Source organism: Cydia strobilella, chromosome Z (genome assembly GCF_947568885.1).
Source record: "Cydia strobilella chromosome Z, ilCydStro3.1, whole genome shotgun sequence".
NCBI classification, from domain to species: Eukaryota; Metazoa; Arthropoda; class Insecta; order Lepidoptera; family Tortricidae; genus Cydia; species Cydia strobilella.
The window spans coordinates 39448805-39463024 of NC_086068.1; the positions used below are offsets into that span (position 1 = coordinate 39448805).

At 37.3% G+C, this 14220-nt stretch overlaps 2 protein-coding genes across 2 annotated transcripts in view; both read left to right on the forward strand.

Moving 5' to 3' along the window:
* The window catches only part of LOC134754837 (DNA replication licensing factor Mcm7), a 425513-nt gene that overhangs the window by 307257 nt on the left and 104036 nt on the right, over positions 1 to 14220 (forward strand). The window lies entirely within an intron of this gene.
* On the forward strand, positions 4249 to 12216 carry LOC134754961 (HIG1 domain family member 1A, mitochondrial-like). The gene is made up of 2 exons (XM_063691454.1): positions 4249 to 4383; positions 11838 to 12216. Exons 1-2 carry the CDS (start codon positions 4290 to 4292, stop codon positions 12056 to 12058), a joined length of 315 nt encoding a protein of 104 aa, XP_063547524.1. The 5' UTR covers positions 4249 to 4289; the 3' UTR covers positions 12059 to 12216.

The window sequence follows — 14220 nt, forward strand, 5'->3', positions numbered from 1 at the left end:
AAAGACATTTCACATAAAAAATACATTGTTCAAATTGTGTAATGTATGGAACCCTTGGAACGTGAGTCCGACTCGCACTTGTTTATTTTATATATTTTACCTTCGACACCTAGAGACTTTTACATCTCTAAACAATTTTAGTACTTTTCTGTTGTTTGTATATTTTTTACTAGTTTTTTTGTGTAATTTGACATTTAGACTGAATACATATCTAACAAAGTATCGAATATTTTATTGATTCCATATTTGTAATTGTTTTTTGTCATTTTTGGTTAATTTTATTGCTTGTAAAAATTGACATGTAAAAGTGCCCCTGTGGCCTATTTGCTGAATAAATGTTTGATGTTTGAAAAACGGTGAAATTAGTTTTCGTCTATTTTAATATTTTAAAATATGTACCTAATGCCCTTTAACCAAGTTTCAAGTTCCTAGCTTAAAAGAAAACTTGTACCACATATAAACTTACATTCCCTATTTAACACCCTTAGGGGTTGAATTTTTAAGAACGTTGAAATAACTTTTTTAATACAGTTGCTCAAAAAGTGCTACTTTTCGTGGCTGTTTAGCGTGCGTAAAGTTGGTTTTCGCGAACTGCTTTTGCGAAGTGCTTTTTACTTTTCCAATTTTTTTAAATTTTTACTTGTTCCAATTCATGACTACTTATTAGAGATGTACCGACTAGTCGCCGACTAGTCGGGAAAGCCGACTATCCGGCCACATTTGTAGTCGGCGATCAGTCGGCGACTAGTCGGCCAAAATGGCCGATTAGTCGGCCTATTATTACTTCAGGAAACCATACCAAACAAACCATATAAACAGCAAATATTTATTTATTGGATGGATTTATTTATTTGATTATATTTATTTATACTCATTTTATTCAAATTAATAAAATTGTACTTTAAACTTATTAATGGTGCATACGAATATTTTTGTTCATATTAATATATTCAACTTATGTGTAGGGATTAGATAACAAGATAGATTCATTAATTTTCTTAAAGAATAAGACATAGTTCTTTACACAAAAGGATATTAGCAACAAAATCTTTTCACTAAAAGATCGTCAGCTTCAAATTGAAACAGCAAAAACAACAATTTATAAAGTAAAATATTAAAATATTGTTATTATTTATTATCAATAATAATTAAATAAATGAACAATGTCACACACAAAACAAGAGATGTCAATCTAGGGCAAACCTTGGACAGGTATTGTCGAAATATCAAAAAAGTATGTATGTCGTCGCAGTCAGTACAATAACTATTATGTAGTTGTACAATATAAATAGTATTACAGTAGGTAGGTAATTTTTATTTGAGGTGTTTTCAATTAAATTCCTAGAAGCCACTAAGATATCAACCTCACAAAACGCGGGTCTCTTAAGGAAAATATATTTTGCTCAAAATGCTTAAATGGCAATTGGCTTTTGGACGAAATTTTTTTTATTCGGTTTGTTGCCGTAATATGTATCACGTTACATATGTATTTCCTTTATTAAATTGTCATTAAATTGCTTGAAATATTAAATAAAATTTACGAAAATTGCACACGGAAAGCTTGAGCGACGCAAGGAGCAAAACAATTATTTTTCAAATGCATCCGAACTTAGACAAAGCTACTGCAGTGATCACCCGAATGTAAATTTTAAAGAGAAATAATGATTTATGGATTTGGCCGACTAGCCGACTAGTCGGCCGACTAATCGGCCATCCGAGCGCCGACTATTCGGTTAGTCGGCCAAATCAATAGTCGGTACATCACTACTCCTTATTGATGAGTGTTAATATTAGTTTCCTTTAAACGTCGTAATCAACATAAAAACCTACTGTTAATGTAAGAATACGAAAAATATGCATATTTCATATTTTATTACTTACCTCTTCATCATTATAACTATTATAACACGTTTATTTTTTAATGTTCAAAAACCGTTCTTAATAAGTTGTCTGAATGGAACGGAACGCCTGTCAAAGAAGAGGCGTATTTTCTTACTGCAAGAATGTTTTAGTTTCCAAAGGCAACATTCGATATTGTTTTTATAAATATACGAAACGCAAATAATCATAAATAACGATATTTAGGTAATAATAGTACAATGTTTTAATATTTACAATTGTTTCTGTCTTATAGAACATGCATTTGAAAAAAAAAAACTTTCATTGAAGTGGGTTCAATAATAATAACAAAATCTATTCTAGTCGAATAAAAGCTAGAAAAACACTTCTTCATAATGTCAATGTCAATGATGTCACAGAATTAATAATATAAAAGTTTCGAATTCCATTCCTTACTTGTTTCTTTTCTTATTTTTTCGCAACTGTATTAAAAAACGTCGTTCGATACACGTGCGGAAAAGTCATTCTTCACTTGTGAAGTAATGACATACTTTCCGCACTAGCATCGAAATGTACTATTTTGTAATCTTATATAATAATGCCTTTCTAAGAAGTTTCAAAGCATTTGTAATGGATTCAAACTATCAACCCCCTTTTAACTCTTTTAGGGGACGAGTATTTAAAAACGTTAAAATTACTTTTCTTGTATTCTTATAAGTAATATGAATATGCCTCTCTACAAAGATTCAAGTCCAGCACTCAAAAAATACATTTCAACCCCTTTTTCTCCACCATGGGGGATGATTTTAAAAACTACTGAAATTAGTTTTCTTCTATTTTAGTAAAATATCTTTATTCTGTAATTTTTTTAATATTCCCACTTTTCTGTAAAATGTTGACAAGTGTTTATACGGTTATCATTATATATATCATCGTTTGGATTGCTCATGATGACTTACTAGCATTACGAGCAAACGAGACACTAATGGTATAGTTTCACAAACCTTGGTTTTCAAGAGGTATTTTATATTGTCATTTGCTGTCACAATGTTTCGAAACAGTTAGGTAACCGTTACGACACATTGTGTACAGATTTGGTCACAGACTGAACGCAAAGTGCACACAATGTTTCGACACCTTGTTACCGGAAAGTGTATACTCGGCCACCACACTTAGTTACTGAAACAATTCTGGTCACATTGTGTGCACACTGTTACCACACTAAGTAACCAAAACTGAACTCAGTCGCAAAGTGTAGTAACTGTTACGACACCGTTTCGACACATCTGACATTTAGTTACTACTTTGATGATTCTGCGAATGGTTATATGGGACCTATATATCACATATATAGCATATATGCATATATTCCTATATATATAGCAATATATATATATATTCCTGGTCAGGCTTACAAGCCTGACCAGGAATATATGATCACGCGCCATGTTGCGGAATTTCACTGGAACTAATTTTTTCACACTATACTGAACTGTGACATTATACATGCACAACAACAGCGCCCTCTTGACAATTATCATATATTACTGGTCAGGCTTTACCTATTAGGTAGGTACTGTAGGTAGTAAACGCTAACCGACCGTAATCGTGCTCTTTCCACAGAACGACACAGTCATACTCGTATTGATAAATTGTATGTTAGTGACTGTATAAGTACCTTCATAGTATAGTACCTACATAGGGGTAGGTACAGACTGCTCTACGGAAAGTGATGTGATCTAACGCAACTTCAAGTTTGTTATTTTTTTTTTAAGGGAATGTGTAGATCATTTTTTGAGCTCCTATCACGCATAACTACTAAGTACTAGTGCTGAGGACAGGACAGGAGGGTATATTATGCTTTCATACAACAAAGTACCTACTCCGAAATGCATGGTACAATAAGCAAGGATCAGTAAAGTAGTGAAGGTTTACAGGAATTAATTGAAGGTCGTATTTTGTACCTCGGTGAATTCAATACCCACTTGCAGCTGGTAGCGGCAGTTTCCTTACGGCACGAGGGACACGAGTGACATCATCGCGACATACGTCACCCGCTAATCGCGGTTCCCTGCCCCGCCCCGCCCCGCCGCAGCTTGCCCACGCGAACACCGTCGCCGTCGGCCCCGTCGGGACTCCGCTCGCAGCCGTGCCGTCACGTCAGGTTAGTCTCAACTCAATCACTTCAAATACTTCAATCAGTCGCGTTGTTAAACCTACGGTGCGCGCTTGTCGGTTAATAATTGTTGAACATTACACATACATAGACTTTACTGTTACTAGTTTTAATACTCTTAATCCTTTAGGTAAGTTTTAATTGCGTATACCTAATTTTGATAAATCAACTGATTTTGGTGCAGTAGTGTTATGGTGTTATAAATAGGTATTTCACAACATTTCGTGTGAAAGCATTTTAATGTAAGTAGCTGTTTTCCTTGCAGATTATTAAAATGGCCCAAGGTAACCCCGTGTTTGATTACTACGAAGAGTCTCAAAGCGAGAAATTGGCGCGTAAATCAAAGGAATCTCCGTTTATGATTATTGGTAAGTATAATTAAGTATGTACTCTACCTTCCTAGTGCCTGCTTATGTTACGTCTGCCTCACATAACATAACCTTAACCTTAGTCAGCTGCAAGCGCATCGATAGACAATGGTATTGAGTTTGTGTGTTCATACTGAACATTTTTAACTCTAACATCCTCCGGGCATACCCACTAAGCCCACGATGGACTAACTTCGCTTTATAAAACCGCGCGATTGATAACCGCGACCATTATACGCCCTCTGGCCCCTTTGATATTATTTTTAAACTAATCTTACTGGTATAGTGACAAATTTATGAGTAGAGGTCGGCCGGCTATGGCCGGTCCAGGTGGGACAATTTACGCCCAATCTGTTTATATTGTCATTCATTGCCGCCGCTGGCTCGCCGATTCCACTATGAAATTGTGTACTTACAACACACTTACAATTGTGGACGCGAGGTGAAATTGATGACAATTTTTTTTTTATTACAAAAAGGCAAGCACTTGACCGCAATCTCACCTGATGGTAAGTGCCGATGCAGTCTAGGATGGATCATGCTTACCTAAAAGATGTCTATTCACTCTTGATTTAAAAAGATCCAAGTTATAGTGGACTGGGAATATATTTGCAGGAAGTGAATTCCACTCCTTAGCCGTTCGTATGATAAAGCTGGATGCATAGCGCTTAGTACGAATCAGTGGCAGAGTAACGACGTAAGGGTGAAACGCAAGTCCGCGTCTAGTCCCACGATGACAGAATGGAGATGGGGGGATTAAATTATGTAATCCCATCGCACACTCCCCGAAATGTATCCTGTAGAACACCGATAAACAAGCTACCTTTCTACGGTGTTCAAGGCTCTGCAGTCTAGCCTCTACTAATCCCGCATCTCCAATAAGCTTCCTAGCGCGTTTGTCTATGGAATCTAAGGCGGCTAACTGATATTTGGCGGACCCATCCCAAAGGTGGTTGCAGTACTCCATACACGACCGGACTTGAGCTACGTAAAGCTGAAGAAGCTGCCCCGGTGTGAAGTACCGCTTGACCTTAGAGAGGACGCCCAATCGTCTAGCTGCAGATTTGGCCAGAAATTCAATGTGATCAAATTGTCAATGTTCATCCCGTCTTGACGGGCCTTATGCTAATTTTGCATCGACTTGAATAAAAGTGAGGGAGTGTCATTATAAACGACATAATTATTCTCATAAACATTGCACAGCACATACTGTCTTTGCCATTGAGCTTGCTTGGACAGCTTGGTGATGGTGCCACTTTACTTGATAGGTACTTTAAAGCGAAAAAAATTTTTTTTTATTGATACCTAAACATTTGTTTTGCATTTTTTTTTACCGTTCTGTCGTCATGCATGATTTATGTATTCATGCCAAATTGTAGCTTTCTAGCACTAGCGATCACGGATTAAAGCCGCGGACGGACGGACGTCAGACGGACATGGCGAAACTATAAGGGTTCCTCATAGACATAGTATAGTATGCATGCATGTAACTGCGTCGAAATATCGGGAGCTCACAAATAATACAAAAGGTAATCACGGTCTATATCCCGGTCAATATAAGTCTAGTGAAACTAACCGTGAATCATTCAAAACTCTAATCATAGTATAGTAGTTATAGACATGAAACCGAGCGACACAATATTCATGTATAGACAGGTTAATGTATGGCAGCATAATCCTTTTTCTCTTTCACTCTTATAAATTTCGGTATTTCGCCATCGCCTCCTACCTATGCTGTCATAACCCGACCATGAAAAAAAACCCGGTCGGTGGTGATAAGGACAAAGTATGGCACTATTTTCTCTTTCCTCTTATAGGAATCGCAATAAGACTATCTTTCTCTATCAAAGAGTCTCAGGCGCTTGGGGTTCCTAGTAGGGAATGTAAACCGGTTTTTAATTGTATGGAAAAACCGGTTATTGGCCGAAATTTCATACAAATAGAAACCGGTACACATTCCCTAGTTCCTAGTTGACTACGGAACCCTAAAAAACCGGCCAAGTCGGACTAAAAAAAGTAAAAAGTCGGACTCGCCCACCGAGGGTTCCGTACTTTTTAGTATTTGTTGTTATAGCGGCAACAGAAATCAAATTCAAATAATTTCAGAATAAAAATTCCATATACAATTACATTTACATTTAAAATAAGTGAACAAGCAAAATTTTACTCAGTCTTGAATTTCATGACTGGGATAGTCTACTATATAAAAATAAGTGCCCCAATAAAACCTTTGAATCAGTTTTGTATGTGATTAAGCACTATTTTGATGTGAATTTCCCTGTAAAAAAGCAACCGCTAAAAACAAATGCAAGTTCGTGGCTAAATGAGAGCGTTAAAATATTAACTGCATAAAAACGCTTAAAAATAAGTTATCACTAAACCCAGATGATACTGAGATACGTTCGGAACTTCTAAAACTTGAGCCCTTATACTGGACAAAACTAGCAGATACGCGCAGCCATTATGTAAACAAAGTGATTAAAAAATCAATGTTAAAGTTAATTTATTTTGAACGCGCCTTAAACGCTGTTTTTGCAAAGGGGCTAATCACGTGACACGTGTGACGTCACACGCGAGTAAACTCAGTCAATGACCTTAGTAAATCTTATGGTTTATGTGCATTGAATTGATTATTTCACTGTAAAATGGTATATAAATGGTGTATAGTGCCGCAATGTTCAAGTACGACTATAAAAAATCCAGATAAATTGTTTGTTTCCGTTCCAACGAATCCCAAAAAAAGAAAAATGTGGTTAAAACTAGCGCGAAGAGACCCAAAGAGCATTTTAGCGCATACAAATGTTTTTATGTGTGAAGACCACTTCGATGTAAGTAATATTTAACTGTAAATAAATATGGTAGTTAAAGCACCGGATTTTGTTGTATTTAACGAAACAAGATCTAGGTATTTAATGTATTACTACATAACCTCATAACATAGCTCTTTCAGCATTAGTAGGTAGTTAGTAGCATACTTTTTCTTTCAAACTAAAGTGCAGTATGGAGATACTATTCTCGTCATCGTATTCTATATATATATCGTCGTCGTATTCGTAATGTTCGTAAATAAACAATTTCTACGTATACTCACATAGCTGTTTTTACATTTCTAAGTTCCGCAGCATAGTAATCCGGATTGTCTTTAAAGAAAAGTGCAACTATTGATGCGTCTATGTCTGGTAGGTTGCCGCTATCAGCTTTCACATATTTCGGCTCCATTTTGAGATTCTTATGAATATTGTGCTACTAGATATACGGATAAATCGGAATATATCAGAAAACTGTGGAACAATAACTAAAATTAACTAAATACAAATAAAACAGTTAAAACACTCAAGGCAATCAAGAATGTTTACGCGCGTGTGACGTCATCCGAGCGTTGACCCCTGATGAACCTGATGACGTCCCTGATGAAATTTCAAAAAATATTAAATTTTCTTACGTTTATATTCCAAAAACTAAACATAATTTACATTCAAATATAGTGAAATATACTTTATTAGTTTATTATCTTTCAAGATGACAGCAATTCGTTATATATTTTTAATGTTGTCAAATACCCTATAGGCCACCGTGTTGTCGTACCGCGCTACAATATCTCGATAAATACTTGCTACAGAAGCCGCCTATATTCCATTTTGAACATATTACCTTATGTGAAATGGTGAAAGACTGTAAAAATATCAAACGTAAGGATTCGCAGGACATTAACGATATGTCAACGCGTATATTAGATTATCTACCACCGATCCTAATATCATTATTTCTTATGTTATTCAATCGTTCTGTCGATGCGGGAATTTATCCGGACATATTAAAGTTAGTTAAAATACAACCAGTATACAAAGGCAAAGGCGAAATGAATGAGCCCAAAAACTTTCGTCCAATATCTCTGATCCTAATATTATCAAAGATTTTTGAACACATGCTGAGTTCTAAAATAATGAGGCATATCACCTGTAATAACCTGCTTAACCGACAACAGTACGCGTACCAACCGGGCCGATCTACTACTGCCGCAGCTCGTGACGTGATCTCGCGGGTACTGACGCACCTCGAGGGCGGGCGGCAGGTAGCAGCCATCTTTTGCGACTTGTCCCGCGCCTTCGAAATGATAGATCACTCCCTGTTAATGAAAAAACTGGCAAGATATGGTTTTGAAGGCAAATTTTGCGGCACCATTGTCTCATTCCTAAAAAACCGAAAACAAACGACCTGCGTCCTCAACGCAAGATCCGATCTAGAATCTATAGGAGATTGTGCTGTACCACAGGGATCGAGCATGGGAAATAACCTATTTCTCATGCTCGTAAATGATGTAACTGCGGCATCTCCCGAACTAGAATACGTAATATATGCCGATGATACTTGCATAATAGTAGTAGCTGAAAATTACACTAGCCTCGAATCAAAAATCAATGTAGCAATGGTTGATATCAACAAATGGTTTTTGGAAAATGGAATGCTTTTAAATTTAGAAAAAACTAACATTGTTCATTTTCAGTTACGGAACACCAACAGAAGTCTCCTAAATATTAAAATAAATAATATTCTAGTTCCACAGGTGGAACAAACTAAATACTTGGGATATGTCATTGACTCAGGGTTAACGTGGTCCTCTCATATAGACTATCTTTGCGACTCACTTTCATCGGCGTGTTTCGCCCTGTCTAGACTCGCGCCAAGCCCGTCTCCAAATAACCTAAAAAGGCATATTACGGATACTTTCACTCCATCCTTATCCGAGGCGTTGATCTCTGGGGTCTGGCCGCAAACCGTGACAAGGTATTCAAAATACAGAAACGAGCTTTGCGTGTAATCTCCAACAAACCGTTCGATCACCCCGCCAAGGAACTATTTAAGACCCATAAGATATTAACACTGCCAGCCGTTTATATATTAGAAGCATGCAAATACGTTAGAGCAAACCTAGATGCATATAAAAAAACCTGTACCCGCGACGCAGACAGCCGCAGAATGCCCATGCTAATCGCTCCTACTCAACGACTCGCGAAGGCCCGAAAGTCTCTCAGTGTTATCGGGCCAAAAATATACAACAAAATTCCTAATGACATTAAATTTACAGAAAGCGATTCAATATTTAATAAAAAACTTAAATGTCTACTCCTTGACCAAGCATGTTACTCTATTGATGATTTTATGAAAGAGATTATTTAAAATATTATTGTATTCACAACTACTTGCAAGATGATTATTTAGGAAATTGAAAACTTTGACCAATGTATTTTATCAATCATATTTAATTGTATATAACTGTCGTATTTCAAATGTACCTGTGTGACCTGTAAAATTCTTTTCCCCTCACTAGCTCGGAAAGCCGTCTTTTATCCTTTAAAACAAGCGGGGAAAAACGCATTTTATCCACTAGTGGGGAAAGTAATTTGACCTTGGATGGAGCGTGTTTAAGTAGCTTGACAGATAACAAAACGTAAAACGCTCATAATAATGGTTCGTTCGATATTAATTATCATTAAATAAATGGTTTGAGAATCTAATAAAAATACCAGATTTAGCTTTATTTAATGATTTTTTTTAAATAATAAATAATAAATAAATATTATAGGACATTCTTACACAGATTGTCTAAGTCCCACGGTAAGCCCAAGGAGGCTTGTGTTATGGGTACTCGGACAACGATATATATAATATATAAATACTTAAATACATAGAAAACACCCATGACTCAGGAACAAATATCTGTGCTCATCACACAAATAAATGCCCTTACCGGGATTCGAACCCAGGACCATCGGCTTCACAGGCAGGGTCACTACCCACTAGGCCAGACCGGTCGTCAATTTTAAGTCATAAACCTTAAAATTATATAATAAACGTTTGTTTTTTAATAATTATGTTAAATATAATTCTGAACGCACAGTTAAGTCGATGCAATTTCAAAACGCATCATTGACATTTCATACGTCAGAAATGTCAACATTGTCAACAAACATTTTACTTAAATACTTCTCACGTAAAAGTACAGAATTTCCAGAGTTTTTTGTTATAATATCGTAAAAAAATGAGTGAATCCAGTTGATGAAGATGATCTAACGCCTGTGGATGTTGCACTTTCCTCGCTATAGTGAGGGGAAAAGTTTTGTGTTACACACGGGTGCAAATGTATTTTACTTCTCGTGTGTTAAAACACTCGCTACACTCAGGATTCTATTTTAGAACCACTCGCTTCGCTCGTGGTTCAACTATAGAATCCTTTCGCTTGCTCGTGTTTCAATTCCACACTCGCGGGTAAAATACAACTTTGCACCCTTGTATAACAAATAACTATTTTACCAATAAATAAACTGAACTGAACTGGAACTTTACCTTTGGGTACGGAACCCTAAAAACGAAGTACGGTACCTACATGTTCTCACTGATGAGGTGAAAAATTGTATGTGCCACACACGGTCTAAGTTTTTTTGTGCCTCGTGCTTTAATGGGGTTGGCAATTGTCAAAGGTTTGCAGAGATGGCGCCATCATAGCTTGCCCCTTTTTCATGAGATTTGGCTTAAAGGGCTGGCATCCAGGGCATTAAAAAAAACAAAAATTTGACACAATTCTAGGAATTGACAGGGCAAGCTATGCTGGCACCATCTGCTAAATATTTCGACCGGCCAACCCCATTTACTGTCCGCGCGCGAATTCCGTGCACGGTTGAGGAGTTAGGAATGTTGGGCGTCATGACAGAGTGATGGTGACTGGTGTCATTTTGTACGTACGCCCCCCCCCCCCCCCTCGCCGCACTTCCTCGACCTCCGAATGCACGGAATTGGCGCGCGGACAGTAGAATCCCTGCTAAGCTCAATATTAGAATATTGTTTTTAAATAAATCCGGACGACTAAATCAGCATCCGCAGCTAATAGTAAAGTCAAACCAAGAAAAGTCTGCAGAGATCTTGACAGCACACGCAGTGCCGGTGTTATTTTAAACGTCAAACTTCTATGAAATGATGACGTATAAATAACACTGGCACGGCGTGTGCTGTCACAATCTCTGCAGACTTTTCTTGATCTAACTCTAGTAGGTATTTAAGTAGATAACAAATACCTGATAGATGTATCTGTAATAGGCACTCAAAAGGCTCTTAAAATAGATATCTATTAATTAGGTATACTTGAGTTTTTCTGTTCATGAGCTGCTGCTAAATCTATGGCAAAAGTACCTATTAGAGATAGCTAGTTGGTATTGGTACTTACCTAATGTAAGTTGTAATACAAGCATGTTATACCTTGTTTAACTTGTTTTTATATCCGGGATCCACTTAGAGGCCAATTCACTCCAACCCTATCTTACTGCTTTTGTTTGTATTAAAAAAAATGGCAATCGAACAGTGATTTTAGTACCTACTTATCTGGGATAAAAACACGCCTTAACACATTGTAGTAAATAATTGTGTTGTTAGTAAGTTTGTTGTTTGTTGTGCACGGGCAGGTCTAGGCGGACTGGCGGCGGCCGTGGGCATGGGCGCGTACCAGTACAAGCGGCGCGGCGCCATGAGCACCAGCGTGTTCCTCATGCAGTTGCGTGTGATCGCGCAGGGCGCCGTCGTGGGCGCGCTCACCGCCGGCATGGCCTACACCCTCTTCAGGAACCACTTCCTCAAGCCCAACAAGGAGGACATCATCGGCGCCATCAAACCTAATGAACACTGATGCTCACATATTGCAAATCTGCTTGGTTAAGTCTTAGTTTAATCGATACGCAATCATCTACCAGCACGATAGCGTGATTAGCGTTTAATCATCTTGAGCCACCCGCGATTGTCTATTTTACAAAACGAGTGACTTTATATGTAATCTTACCTTTAAACGAGCAATTCTTGTATGTACGATTTCGATTAAATTTGCTATATGGGGGTTTTTGGGGGCGAAAAATAGAGCTAGCTGTCTTATCTCAGGGAAAAGGCACATTGTTGAGTTTTTATATGTTTTCCGAGCAAAGCTCGGTCTCCGATATTATACATAAATATTGGTGCTCGAGGAAGTGAGAGTAGTGAGAAAGGCAAGGATTGTGATATTACGTTTATTAGTATAGGTTGTAAAGTTTATGTTACACTCAGAGAAGGCATACTTCTACACTGACGACCAGCGCGAAACAAATAGTACTCGTACCTACTACAGGAAATCTACTTATTATATATTCTAAATTAACCAACGTGATACATTTGAGTAAGTTCACCCGGCCCTGTTCCGTGTACGTAATGCGTACCGCTCCTTAATTCCTTATTATAAGCTAAGTATTTGTGCCATTTTCAACCAAAAGGGTACTTATTGTCGCTTGTCAGTAAGGAGCTATTTCCATATAGCTTCAATTAGAAATCAACCTTATCAACAAGCGACAATGTGGTACCTTTTGGTTGAAAACGTCACATTTATATTGCCTTTAATATATAATTATTTTTCACCACACCAGCTGGTAAAGGCTCTTGATTGTTCAAAAACTGATAAGAAAGTTAAGAATAAATTAGATAAGCACAAAGCAAATTCTACTCAACACTGAGAACTTGGTTTATGACTCTGGATACAGGCATTATCAGTTGTTTAAACTGCCTGCCTGCATTACAAATAATAAAAATAAATACCACCATGACTAAATTTAGGAAACACCACCCCAGATCTTGCATACAACGACTAACCCTGCCTAGAAAGGAGGGTGGCAGGGGAATTATTGATGTTACGAATCTCCACAACAAACAGATTACAGCAATGAGAGCATATTTTTTATCAAAAATCGAATTCTTCCTCAATACACAATGCCATAGAACAGAATGACCAGAAATTTACACCTTTAAACTTAAAAGAAAAAACTACCCAAAAATCCGAAGAAATTATTGATAATAAAACAAAAATAGCCGCATGGAGCGCGAAATCCCTACATGGAAGACACTACCATGATTTAAGCCAACCTAATGTCGACAAAGTGGCGTCGAACGCATGGCTGAATCGTGGCGAGCTCTTCCCAGAAACCGAGGGGTTTATAATGGCTATACAGGACCAAGTAATGGAGACCCGTAACTATCAAAAATTCATTATGAAAAATAGAGTCATAGATTCATGCAGGAAGTGCAATAGTCCAGGAGAAACTATACAACATATTACCGGAGCATGCAGAGCAATAGTACAAACCGATTATAAGTACAGACACGACCAGGTAGCCAACATAGTCCACCAGAAACTTGCGATAAAATATAACTTGATAACCCAACCAGCCGTTCCTTACTACAAATACACCCCTGACAATGTCTTAGAAAACCACGCTTACAAGATGTATTTTGACAGAGCTATCTTAACAGACCGAACCACACACTACAATAGGCCAGATATCACTGTAGTAGACAAAACAAACAAAACAGCCCTTTTAATTGACATAGCAATCCCGAACACTCACAACATACAAAATACAATAGCTGAAAAACTTACCAAATACACAGATTTGAAAGATGAAATAGGTAGAATGTGGAAGTTAACCAACGTTACCATAGTACCCATTGTTTTGTCTACTACAGGTGTCATCCCACAACAACTACACACCTCAATAAAAACCCTATCGATATCACCATCTTCATATTTACTTATGCAGAAAGCAGTTATTTTAAACACATGCCGCATAGTCAGAAAGTTTCTTCAGAACGATTTGCAACTCCCTTCTACTTCAGTTACCTTACCACCACCAGGATCAAACTACCTATATAACCGAGCCGAAAACAGACAAAATTCATGTAGTGAATAATTTTATTATGAGATGCACTTGGCTTCGGCCCGTGCATCTCATTACACCGGTATTTCATAGAATGCCGAGAAAAACCAAGAACCAT

What these genes read in the sequence shown, in the direction of transcription:
- LOC134754961 (XM_063691454.1), top strand. Translation starts at nt 4,290, where the DNA reads ATGGCCCAAGGTAACCCCGTGTTTGATTACTACGAAGAGTCTCAAAGC. An exon ending in ATCTCCGTTTATGATTATTG is followed by an intron (nt 4,384 to 11,837) that starts GTAAGTATAATT and finishes GTGCACGGGCAG; the next exon opens with GTCTAGGCGGACTGGCGGCG.